The sequence below is a fragment of the Lucilia sericata genome, unplaced genomic scaffold (assembly GCF_015586225.1).
Source record: "Lucilia sericata isolate MDLA Ls3-8-SP2 unplaced genomic scaffold, ASM1558622v1 Contig000054F_arrow, whole genome shotgun sequence".
In the NCBI taxonomy this organism is placed as follows: Eukaryota; Metazoa; Arthropoda; class Insecta; order Diptera; family Calliphoridae; genus Lucilia; species Lucilia sericata.
In genome coordinates this window covers 177,458-190,199 of record NW_023994090.1, presented here as the reverse complement: position 1 = coordinate 190,199, position 12,742 = coordinate 177,458, and the positions used below count along the sequence as shown (strand labels likewise).

Sequence of the window (12,742 nt, the reverse complement as noted above, 5' to 3'; positions counted from 1 at the left end):
TTGATTGTGATGTTGGAGTTGGTATACTTTCCACAATTCGCTTAAGTCGTTTTGGTGATGCATTAGGAAGAATAGTTGCAATATGTACGACATCCATAGGTTGGTTTTCCTTTTTCAGCATTTCGTTAAATGTATCAGCAATTTCCTCATTTGAGATTGAAAAAAGTTTTTGTGTGACCCTCTTTTTTTTGACCTTGAACATAAGTCTTCGTATGACTTGCAAGGCGCTCCTGTTGATGTGTTGTAAGTTGAGATTTCCGTAGTAGTTTCCATCCAACTACAAAATTTTAATCGAAATTTCTTTTGATTTCCATCCACAGACTTACTTTTTACATCAAAAAGTTTTAAAAAGGTTTCAATTTTTGATATGCCTGTTTTGTCTACTTTTCTACTATATGTAGTTTTTATATAATTTGAAATGTCTTCAATTCTTTCTGGCCCTTTTGAAGATACACTCCATTAAACGGAACACAACGTACTTTAATGTAATCTTCATTGTAGATTTATTAAATATGGTACTTAAAATCTGAGAAGTTTACTTATATACCAATTCTTGTCATTTCCGATACAGGTATTCCAAAGTAAAAAATTACGAATTGTCTACCTATTAACATTTAGGACTATATTACTATAACCTGTAATTCAGTCATTGATATTTCTTATTAGTGAATGAATCGAAATTATCATTACCTGTATATTTTTACCTACATGATCATAAACGAAACAGAACGAAATGATCTGTCGAAAAAATTTAGGTAAAAAATAGTTATAAATTTCTGAAAATTTGAGCATAATAGGACCTTTCAATTATAAGGATAAGCAAACAAATAGAAAATAGGTAAATATAAGATTTAAATATGTTCTGTCATATTTAATACTAAAATATGAAAAATATGAAATTAAAGGATACAGGTTTAAATGAACATATTTTTGAATGTAATTGAGATATTGGCTTGAAAATTTTTGTAAAGAATCGAGAATTTCCATATCTAACTAAAAAAGGATATTAAGGGATAAATATGGACTAAATTGTTGTAGCTATCTGCGACTCTATTAAAATTTTGATATAAATCATAGTTTTAGAAATTAAACAAATATGTAATATATGACAAAATCTTTATTTATGAACAAAACTCAATGAAATTTTCAACGCTTGTTAAATTTGTCATTTCAAATAAAAAAATGCAAAAAAAAATTGAAAAGGTCAAAGGGCATCCCGCAATTCCCAAAAATAGGAATGAAAATCCCAAAAATGGGATTTTTTACTTTTTTGCCCATAGGGTCCACATTTCTTTCAGGGCTGGGAAAATACTTTTGGAGTAAATAGAAAACATATTGAGGTTTCCAAAACTGCTTTCAGTTTTCTGATCCCAGCTTTGGGATTTTAGAACATGTCGCCCAAAGTTGAAGTTTTGATAAAAAATAGGTCATATTCCAAAGGACGCAGTGGCAACATTTTCAAAAAATAGGACAAGTTTTTTTCGCCAAAGCGTTCTGCGTAAAGATACCTTTTAGAAAACTATAAAATTGTTATATGTTCTTAAAGAAAATTTTATTTTATTAATAAAAGAGTTAAGACACATTTTTGGGAAAAAAAACGGCAAAAATCTAAAATTTTTTGAATTTTTAAATTAAAAAACGTATATTTTTGGATCTGTAAATGATATTGATCTGAAATTTTTTTTGAATTTTTAAATTAAAAAACGTATATTTTTGTAGTATGTCCAATCATGTATTTGGATGAAAAACAAAAAAATGGCACGAGTTTAAAAATTTTACATGTCGTAGGTACCCTACTTTGAGCCGCCACAGCGCACAGTGGTATAGGAAAAAAAAAAGAGGGAAATAATTCGGTAACTTCTAAACGGTTAATCCGATTTTAATGAAATTTGGTGTGCACAAAGAGGAGGTGTTGTCGAGTTTAGGTTTTGAATTTGGACCTTATAGGCCAACCAGGGGCCCGGCGGGGGGTCATCAAATTAGGACACCTCGGCTATGTTAAATTTTTAAAACGATCCTATTTCTTCATTTGAGTTCCGATTTAAAAAAAATTTCGTATATAGAATCTCCTCATCGAGCACTATAAAAAATGTTGTCATAGCAGTAAATTATCTCTTATAGTTTAGGAGATATTCGCATTTGAAAATTAAAATTTTAAAATTTTTACCGTCCTTACTTTAGTTTTTTTTGATAATAGCAGGTCCAAATATTCCCGATTTTCGCCATTTTGTTTTATTCGCTTAACAACAAGTTTATATATCAAGCAGTGAAAGAATTATGTAAAAATCATGACTGAGTCCAAAGTTATAGGCATTTAAATTTAAAAAATTAAAAAAAGGCGATTTTTTGTCATTTTTTTGGGAAAAAAGTATCTTTTTCTTTTTAAGTTATCTAAAAAGTTTCTAAGAAGATGTATATAGAATTTATACTTTTTGGAAAGCTGACTTTACATAAAGTACGATAAATGAAACAAAACCTAAAAATTTTTGATACCGAGGGGACCAGGTCCATCCAAAAAAACCCTTTTTTTTATGGAAAATTCAATTTTGAGCAAAAATTTTCAAATCGCATAGTCGATATCAAATTATAGTGACCTGTTTTATATGACCCAATATGTTCTTAATCATTTTGTAACGGGTTTCGATAACCCCGCCCCTGGTATGGATATAATAGGCAAAAAACTAAAAAATCCCATTTTTGGGATTTTTTAAAACTTTTTTGGGAATTCCGGGATTTCTAATAAGAAAATTCGAAATTTTTATTTAATTTTGGATTTTAAGTAAAAAAATCTACCTAACTGTAAAATTTCATCAAAAAATATTCATAAATAAAATTTTTATTGCAATTAGAAAAATTTGTATCTTCGCAAAAACTGAATAAAAAACATTTTTTAATTTTTTTTAAAAAAAGTATTCCGCGAATTTTTTAATTTTCAAAAATTATATACAGTTTTGAAAAATAGACAAAATTACCTTTCCATTGATATATAACATGCCTACCTAATGTTTTTTAAGTGACAAATTAATTAGGGAAAACTCAACATCTTTTAGAAAATTTGCCTAGCACTATTATTTTCATCCATAAGGTTAACTCTTAAATTTGTTACATATATGGATGAAAATAATAGTGCTAGGTAAATTTTCTAAAAGATGTTGAGTTTTCCCTAATTAATTTGTCACTTAAAAAACATTAGGTAGGCATGTTATATATCAATGGAAAGGTAATTTTGTCTATTTTTCAAAACTGTATATAATTTTTGAAAATTAAAAAATTCGCGGAATACTTTTTTTAAAAAAAATTAAAAAATGTTTTTTATTCAGTTTTTGCGAAGATACAAATTTTTCTAATTGCAATAAAAATTTTATTTATGAATATTTTTTGATGAAATTTTACAGTTAGGTAGATTTTTTTACTCAAAATCCAAAATTAAATAAAAATTTCGAATTTTCTTATTAGAAATCCCGGAATTCCCAAAAAAGTTTTAAAAAATCCCAAAAATGGGATTTTTGGTTTTTTGCCTATTATATCCATACCAGGGGCGGGGTTATCGAAACCCGTTACAAAATGATTAAGAACTTATTGGGTCATATAAAACAGGTCACTATAATTTGATATCGACTATGCGATTTGAGAATTTTTGCTCAAAATTTAATTTTCCATAAAAAATAGGGTTTTTTTGGATGGACCTGGTCCCCTCGGTATCAAAAATTTTTAGGTTTTGTTTCATTTATCGTATTTTATGTAAAGTCAGCTTTCCAAAAAGTATAAATTCTATATACATCTTCTTAGAAACTTTTTAGATAACTTAAAAAGAAAAAGATACTTTTTTCCCAAAAAAATGACAAAAAATCGCCTTTTTTTAATTTTTTAAATTTAAATGCCTATAACTTTGGACTCAGTCATGATTTTTACATAATTCTTTCACTGCTTGGTATATAAACTTGTTGTTAAGCAAATAAAAAAAAAATGGCGAAAATCGGAAATATTTGGACCTGCTATTATCAAAAAAACTAAAGTAAGGACGGTAAAAATTTTAAAATTTTAATATTCAAATGCGAATATCTCCTAAACTATAAGAGATAATTTACTGCTACGACGACATTTTTTATAGTGCTCGATGAGGAGATTCTATATACGAAATTTTTTTTAAATCGGAACTCAAATGAAGAAATAGGATCGTTTTAAAAATTTAACATAGCCGAGGTGTCCTAATTTGAGGACCCCCCGCCGGGCCCCTGGTTGGCCTATAAGGTCCAAATTCAAAACCTAAACTCGACAACACCTCCTCTTTGTGCATACCAAATTTCATTAAAATCGGATTAACCGTTTAGAAGTTACCGAATTATTTCCCTCTTTTTTTTTTCCTATACCACTGTGCGGGGTTCATCTTCGAAACTTAAACTCGAATACTTGGCTACGCTCACGCCAAATTTTATACCGATCGGATCAGCCGTTTAGAAATGCCAGATTTATTTCCAAAAAATTTGGATTCTGCCCCACTGTGCGTCAGCAGAATTTTCAGACCTATACACGCGAGCATTCGAATCGCAATTCTGCTCTTGACTGATCTATATATATAAATGAATGTGTGTTTGTTTGTATGCTTATATGCAGCTGAACCGATTTTCTTCAAATTTTCACAGCGTATTCCTGTATGTCTGGAATAGGTAATAGGCTACTTTTTATTTTGAAATTCCAAGTGGGCGAGGAGCCACGCCCATATTACGAAAATATTAAATCCGTATATTTGAGATCATATAACAGTTAAAGTCCTCAAATTTTGTCGGATCAACTTTTAATAAAAAAATTAGTTTATCTTGGAAACTATTACAGTTAGAATCTTCAAATTTTGCACGAATAACTTTAGCATCCATTAAAACATTTTGGGTAATAAATTGGCGGACTGCCCATGAAGGGAGCGGCACCTCCCATATTAATTATATATAAAAATTCGTTTATCTGGGAAACTAATGAAACTAAATTCTTCAAATTTTGCACGAAGAACTTTAATATTCATCTGAACATTTTGGAGGAAAAAAGCGGACTTTCATCTGGGGGTGCTTAAGGCCCTCATAAGAATTAAATAAAAAAAAAAATAGTATATCTGAGAAATTATTAGAACTAGAATCTTCAAATTTTACTTGAAGAATCTTGACATTCATCAGAACATTTAGAGTATAACGGGCGGACTTTCAATGGGGAACTTGGCACCTCACATATGAATTAAATATAAAATTTCGTTTATCTGGGAAACTAATAGAACTTGATTCTTAAAATTTTGTACAAATTACTTTAATATTCATCTGAACATTTTGGAGGAAAAGGCGCGGACTTTCATCAGGGGAGATTGAAGCCCCCACATGAATCAAATAGAAAAATTCTTATATCGTATATCTTCAAATTTTACATGAAGAACTTTGACATTCATGTGAACATTTAGAGCATAACGGGCGGACTTTAAATGGGTGGCTTGGCACAACATATATGAATTAAATACAAAATTTCGTTTATCTTGGAAACTCTTATATTATTAAAAATTTTCATAGATAGATAGAAATTGGTGATAGATAGAAACTGGCGAACTTGCAATAATTTGCTTGACATCTCTCATATGTAACATATTATAAATCTGGAAAACTATTGTAGTTAGAATCTTCAAAATCGTTAAGTGGGTTTTTTATTTATACATATTGCTTTTAGGGTAGCAAAGCATACTGGGTGTAGCTAGTATATATATATAAATGAATATGTGTTTGTTTGTATGTTTATATGTTTGTATATTTGAACGTTATAGACTACTAAACGGCTGAACCAATTTTCTGGAAATTTTCACAGCGTATTTCTGTACGTCTGAAATAGGTAATAGGCTACTTTTTATTTTGAAATTTCAAGTGGTCGAGGAGCCACGTCCATATTAATAGAATATCAAATCCGTATATTTGAGATAATATAACAGTTAGAGTCCTCAAATTTTGTCAGAGCCTACAAAAAGTAGGCGGACTAGCATTAGGGAGCGTGGCACCTCCCATATAAATTAAATACAAAAATTCGTTTATCTTCGAAATTTTTACAGTTAGAATCTTAAAATTTTGCACGTATAACTTTAACATCCATTTAAACATTTTGGGTAACAAATTGGCGGACTAGCCATGAGGGAAGCGAACCTCCCATATTAATTAAATGCAAAAATTCGTTTATTTGGGAAACTAATAGAACTAAATTCTTCAAATTTTGCACGAAAAACTTAAATATTCGTCTGAACACTTTGGAGGAAAAAGAGCGGACTTTCATCTTGGGGGCAAGAAGCCCCCATATTAATTAATAGAAAAATTCGTACATCTGAGAAACTATCTTCAAATTCAAATCTTCAAATTTTATTTAAAGAACTTTGACATTCATCTGAACATGTGGAATATATCGGGCGGACTTTCAATGGGGAGTTGGTACCGCAGATATGAATCTATATATATAAAAAAGAATGTGCTAGAATCTTCAAATTTTACATGAAGAACTTTGACATTCATGTGAACATTTAAAGAAAAATGGGCGGACTTTCAATGGGGGATTGGCCCCTCCCATATGAATTAAATACAAAATTTCGTATATTTGGGAAACTATTAGGTTAGGTTAGGTTGATAGGAGGATGTATACTACATCAAATCCGAAGAAATACACCTAGGCCACTATCGGGCCTGTTGTGCGCTCCAATTCATGAAAAAAAAAAAATAAAATTGTTCACTGAATGTATTATTTTTCCATGTTCAGAAACTCAGTTTCCTGGACGTAATCCCTAAGAATCTTCCAATCAGTGTTGGGTAAGAATGTTATTTCCGGAATAACATCACTTTCAAGATACTTGGATCTAACTTCGACGAATGCCTGACAGTGGCAAAGAAAGTGCTCCAGAGTTTCACTGTCCCCTCCACATGCTCTACATTTGTCTGAATCCGCACGTCCAATTTTGTATAGATGTGCACGTATTCCTGTGTGTCCACTCAGAATACGTACCATCATACTAACATCAGACTTGCTCATTTTGAGGAGATTTTTCGTCTTGCTCTCATCAGGGTCACCTCATAGAATCTTTGTGGTTCTACCCACCGTTTTATTATTCCAAGAGGCCTATCCGCCACCCGGGGACGCGCTCGGTAGGAAAAACGGCAAAACTCCCCCGAGTGGGAAACTATTAGATTATTCACATTTTTCATGGGTTACATTTAAATATTAATTAACGTTTGGAAAAATTGGCGAACTTGCAATAATTTGAATGGCATATCATTATACATATATCTATATATAAAAACTATTATAGTTAGAATCTTAAAAATCGTTAGGTGCGGTTTTTTATTTATATTGATTTTAGGGTAGCAAAGCACACTGGGTATAGCTAGTCTTATATAAGGGTGAATTATAGACCGATCTTTATAAACTTTTGTACATAAATTATGTTTCGTAAAGATGTTGTTTATTCGAATTTCATCGCCTAAATCGCAATTTTAAGTAATTATTGAGAGTTGAAGGAATTTTACTGAAGTGGTCATTTATCGATCCAACTTCATCAAAGTCGGTAGGAGGATTTCATGGGGACCTTAATAGGGGGCGTTACAGTCATTTTCTGAGGGGGACCTTATATGGAGGGTGGGATCAATTATAGACCGATCCCCATAAAATTTGATAAAGAGTTTTTGGCTAGCACGAAACTTGTTTATGTATAATTTCACTGCTGTAATCGCATTTTTGTGTCAGTAATGAGCGTTAGTCATTTTCGGAGGGGATCTTATAGGGGGAAGGGTCAATTAAAGACAGATCCTCATAAAATTTTGTAGAAAGGATTTTATATAGGGGATAGGGTCAGTTAAGGACCGATCCTTTTAAAATTTGATAGAGAGCTGGCTAGCACAAAACCTGTTTATGTAGAATTTTACCGATGTACTCGCATTTTTGAGTTGTCATTTTCTGAAAGGGCCCTTATATGAGGGGTAGGGTCAATTATAGACCGATTCTTAAAAAATTTTACTAAGAGATTTAAGTTTCTTTAAAAAAAATTCAGTTCCTTTTTTCATGATAAGGAGCGCACAACAGGCCCGATAGTGGCCTAGGTGTATTTCTTCGGATTTGATGTAGTATATATCCTCCTATCAACCTAACCTAACCTAAGTTTCTATAAAATATGTTCCTGTCGAATTTCAACGCTATAGATGTTTTTTAGACAGTTATGAGCGTTAAAGTCATTTTCTGCAGAGTACTTTATATGGGCGGTAGGGTCAACTATTGGCCTATCCTTATAAAATTTTACAAAGAGATTAAAGTTCCGATGGAACATGTTTGTGCCGAATTTCACCGTCATTGATGCTTCTTTTAGCCAGTTATGAGCGATAAAGTAATTTTCTGAGGGGGGACTTATGTGGGGGCTAGGCGAAATCGAGGACCGATATTGAACATTTTCAATTTTTCAACAGACAAACAGACAGTCGGACATGGCTAGGTCGTCATAGAATCTAATAAGGACCCAGAATATATATACTTTTATGGGTCTTAGACGAATATTTCAACGTGTTACAAACGGAATGACGAAAACAATATAACCCCCATCTTTTTTGATGGTGGGTATAAAAATGAATGTGTGTTTGTTTGTATGTTTGAACTTTATAGACTACTAACCGGCTGAACCGATTTTCTTGAAATTTTCACAGCGTATTCCTGTATGTCTGTAAGAGGCTATAGGCTACTTAAGAAAATACTAAATCCATATATTTGAGATGATATAACAGTTAATGTTCCCAAATTTTGTGAGCCACTTTAGTGTCAATATGATTATTTAGGACAAAATGTGGGCGAACTAGCGTTAGGGGCGTGGCACCTCCCATATTAATTAATACAAAAACATGTTTATCTGGGAAACTAATAGAACTAAATTCTTCAAATTTTGCGCGAAGAACTTTAACATTCATCTGAAAATTTTGGAGGAAAAAGAGCGGACTTTCATCTGGGAGGCTTGAAGCCCCCATATGAATTTAATAGAAAAATTCGTATATCAGAGAAACTGTTAGAGCTAGAATCTTCAAATTTTACTTCAAGAACTTTGACATTCTTAACAATAATTCATACCAGAACCTGTGCAAATATACTTACTCTCATGTTATTTTGCACAAAATGAATATCTAACGAATTGCAGAATACATTTAAGAAATATTTTATTATATTTTTTTTTAAATTTAAACAGAATTTTTAAATATTTAATATTTTTAATTTTATTGGAACCGTCTTTAATTTATTTAGACTTATTTTAAAATACTCCCAATATTTTTATCGAATTTATATATAATTTAAAATGTTTTTTTTATTTGCTTTCAGTCATTGGAAAGTACACGTCGTATGTTGGCGCTATGTGAAGAGGTAAGATTAAATAATGATATTGAATTTTTGTTGATAAATGCACTGTCCGATTGTCATAAATTGAACATGTTTTAAGGGTTGATTAATACATATGTATTTATACTTTTAGTAAATTTTATAAAAAGGGAACGATATTAAAAGTCCACAAATTATGAAAATAAAATGAAGTTTCATAGAAAAAATTCATAACTGGAATTTATACATATTTAGGGTATTCACACGGTCGCCATAAAGTCATATATACCCCCCATATTTTTTGATGGTGGTATAAAAATAGGAGTATTTGAAAAATAAAAAAATATTTAATAAAAAATTAAAAAAAAATTTAAACAATTTAACAAATTTTTTTCTGGAAACATGGAAGGAATAGCTATCTGAACTTCTTTGGATAATTTTTGCTACAACTTTGAAATCCATATGAGCATTTGGGGGAAAAATTAACGGACTAGAAATAGGAGCGGTACCTCCCATATAAAGAAAATTTTAATTATTATATCTGAGAAAATATAAGAGTTAGAGTTGTTAAATTTTGTCGGAACCACTTAAGTGTCAATATGAGTATTTATGATACAAAAATAGGCGGACTATCAATAGGAGGCGTGGTACACCCCATATGAATTAAATAGAAAAATTTGTTTATCTGGCAAACTATTAGAGCTATAATCTTAAAATTTAGCATGAAGAGCTTTCACGTCTTGTAGGCCGAAAATGTGCAGGAGGTTAAGAACCTCCCATATAAATTAAATACAAACATTCTCATATTGCCAGGTTATCACACGTTTGTCCGGAGAAACCCCACCAAACGACCTATACCTTCATATAGGAAGTTGGAGCACCGAACTTAATTTAATCAAAAGTATTATTGGTCTCAACCAGAAATAAGTTTTAAAGTTTTAATGGTCTGCACCAGTATATATTTGAGTTTAAATGGTCTCCACCAGGTTATATCGTGAGTATTGTATGGTCTCCACCAGTTAAAAACATAATCTCACTCTGAGGTAAAACGAAAGCACGCGTTTAATGAAGACAACGCATAACTTAGAAACGGTTATACGAAGTAGTGCATAAAATTAGTGCGGGGGTGAGAAGTAATTCTGTCGAAAGCTCGGCAACAACCACAAGCATGAACGTCCTTAAGGGATAAAAACGATGACGTTTTTGAGTTGTTCCCCAACTCAGACCTGAATTACAACTGGTTTGAAAAATAGATTAAAAAATTCTTGTATATTAAAAACAGTTACAGACAGAGAAAAATGGGCGGACTTTCAATAGGAGACTTGACACCTCCTATCAATGTAATACAAAATTCGTATATCAGAGAAACTATTAGAGCTAGAATCTTAAAATTTTGTACGGGTAGCATTAAAATCCATACTAACGTTTGGAAAAATTGGTAAAATTGCAATTGTTGTAGGGTATCCCTATATGAATCAAATACAAAAAATCGTATATCTGAAAACTTTTAGAGCAAGAATTCTCAAGTGGAATTTTCATTCAGGCCCATCACAGAATTCCATTCCGATCGAAAGTGGAATTATAAATTGTAAATAAATCGACTGAAAAAATAATAACTTTAAACTATTGTCAATTCCACGTTGAAAACGTGAAGTGGTTTCATTCTGAAAAAGTTATAATTTTCCTTTTTTTGAAGAAGAAAATTATGGAATTGACAGGCCTGCATACAGTGGATGTCCACTAGTACGAATTATATAGTGTCATCAGGCCCTTTCGTAGTACCGAAAAATTCGTATTATTTAACAACACATTTTGTATGTTTAAATTCAAATAATATGCATAAAATATTGGATTTTATTTATTTTTCATGGAAAATTACATAACGAAACAAAATATAATAAATGTGTATTATTTTAAATAAATTTGTTGTACATAAACAGGCATAAAAGTGACATATGTACGTTAATTGTTAATCAGGGTACAGATAGCGATCGAATTCAATTCGCTCGCGAGCGAGTTTAATTCGAGCGATTTAAATAATTCATTTTCCGGCGAATAAATCTATTCGACTCGCGAGTTTAATTTTTAAACTCGCGATAAGAGTTGAAAATTTAAAGAGCGTAAAATAGAACTCGCTCGCGATTCGAGTCAAAACGAGTTAATCGCGAGTTTTATAATTTTGTAAATGGAATAAATTTAAATTTTTAAGGCATAATCAATTTACATATAAATACTAGCTAAAACCCGGCGTGCTTTGCTACTCCTGTCGATATAAAATAAAAAATTTTCAAAATATATTCATATACATTTTTTGTTTATAAAAATTTTATTAATATTTGTTTGTCACTATCCAAAACCATAAAGTAATAAGACAAAGAAAGTTTGATATTTAAAGTATTTTATTAATTAATGATATTTATGTACATATATTATTTCTTAATAATTATTTCTTATTCCTATTCATTAGCATAAATTTACAAAATATTACAAAATTACGAAAATATGATTGACTTAATATTTACAATTAAAATTTTTCTTAATAATTATTTCCTATTCTAAAGCCTTGGGATATACAATATTTTTCGTTTTCCCCTCAGGCGCGTAGATATACAAATCTGAAGGTTTCTCAACTCGCGAGCATGCAACATAAAGCTGACCATGTGAGAAGCATGGATTTTCGAGATTTATTCCACACACTTGCAGGGATTGACCCTGAAATTGTGGATCAATATTTCGCAATAAAATAATTGGAACGCCAATTTTCAACTTCAATTCGTGGGGATACATTGATGACATCATCATTATTTGTAACAGTATCGATGGATTTATATGTTTTTAAATTACCATCGATTCTATTCAAAATAATATTATTGATACAATTAACGTCAATGTTTTTGGGTGCCAGTAAAGCACGCTCACATAACCACTGCCTATTTTTGAAATTACGTTGAAGATTTGGAAAAACACAATATATTAACTCTTTCTTTGATTGTGTGATCCTACAAAAGTTAGAGGGAAACTTTACACAATTTGTGGTTGGCTCAATTGTCATTTTTCCATTTCCTAAATCCAGCAATTGTTTTGTTGTTAATTTTAACGTGTGAACATGTTGCCAGAGATATGATGATTTTAGGCAAGCATTGAGTTCAGCAGCCGGTGTTGAACCAGGTATCACAGGAAGTGTCTGGCGAAAATCACCCGCTAAAAGAATTAATGCACCTCCAAATAAATTAGAATTACTTCTCATGTCCTTTAAAGTGTGATCAAGCGCTTCTAAGGATTTTTTGTGGGCCATGGTGCATTTATTCCACACTATTATTTTATATGTTTGCAGGATTTTACCCATTGAAGAATTTTTCTTAACATTACATGTATAATCTTCAGAAAATTG

The 12,742-nt window shown here is 31.1% G+C and overlaps 1 protein-coding gene across 1 annotated transcript in view; it reads left to right on the top strand.

Moving 5' to 3' along the window:
• The window catches only part of LOC119616049 (synaptosomal-associated protein 25-like), a gene marked incomplete at its 3' end in the record, with an annotated part of 277,795 nt that overhangs the window by 114,988 nt on the left and 150,065 nt on the right, over positions 1-12,742 (top strand). Inside the window, exon 3 of the mRNA XM_037972195.1 lies at positions 9,355-9,396. Coding sequence (XP_037828123.1) covers positions 9,355-9,396 — 42 coding nt within the window. The remainder of the gene's footprint in view (positions 1-9,354; positions 9,397-12,742) is intronic.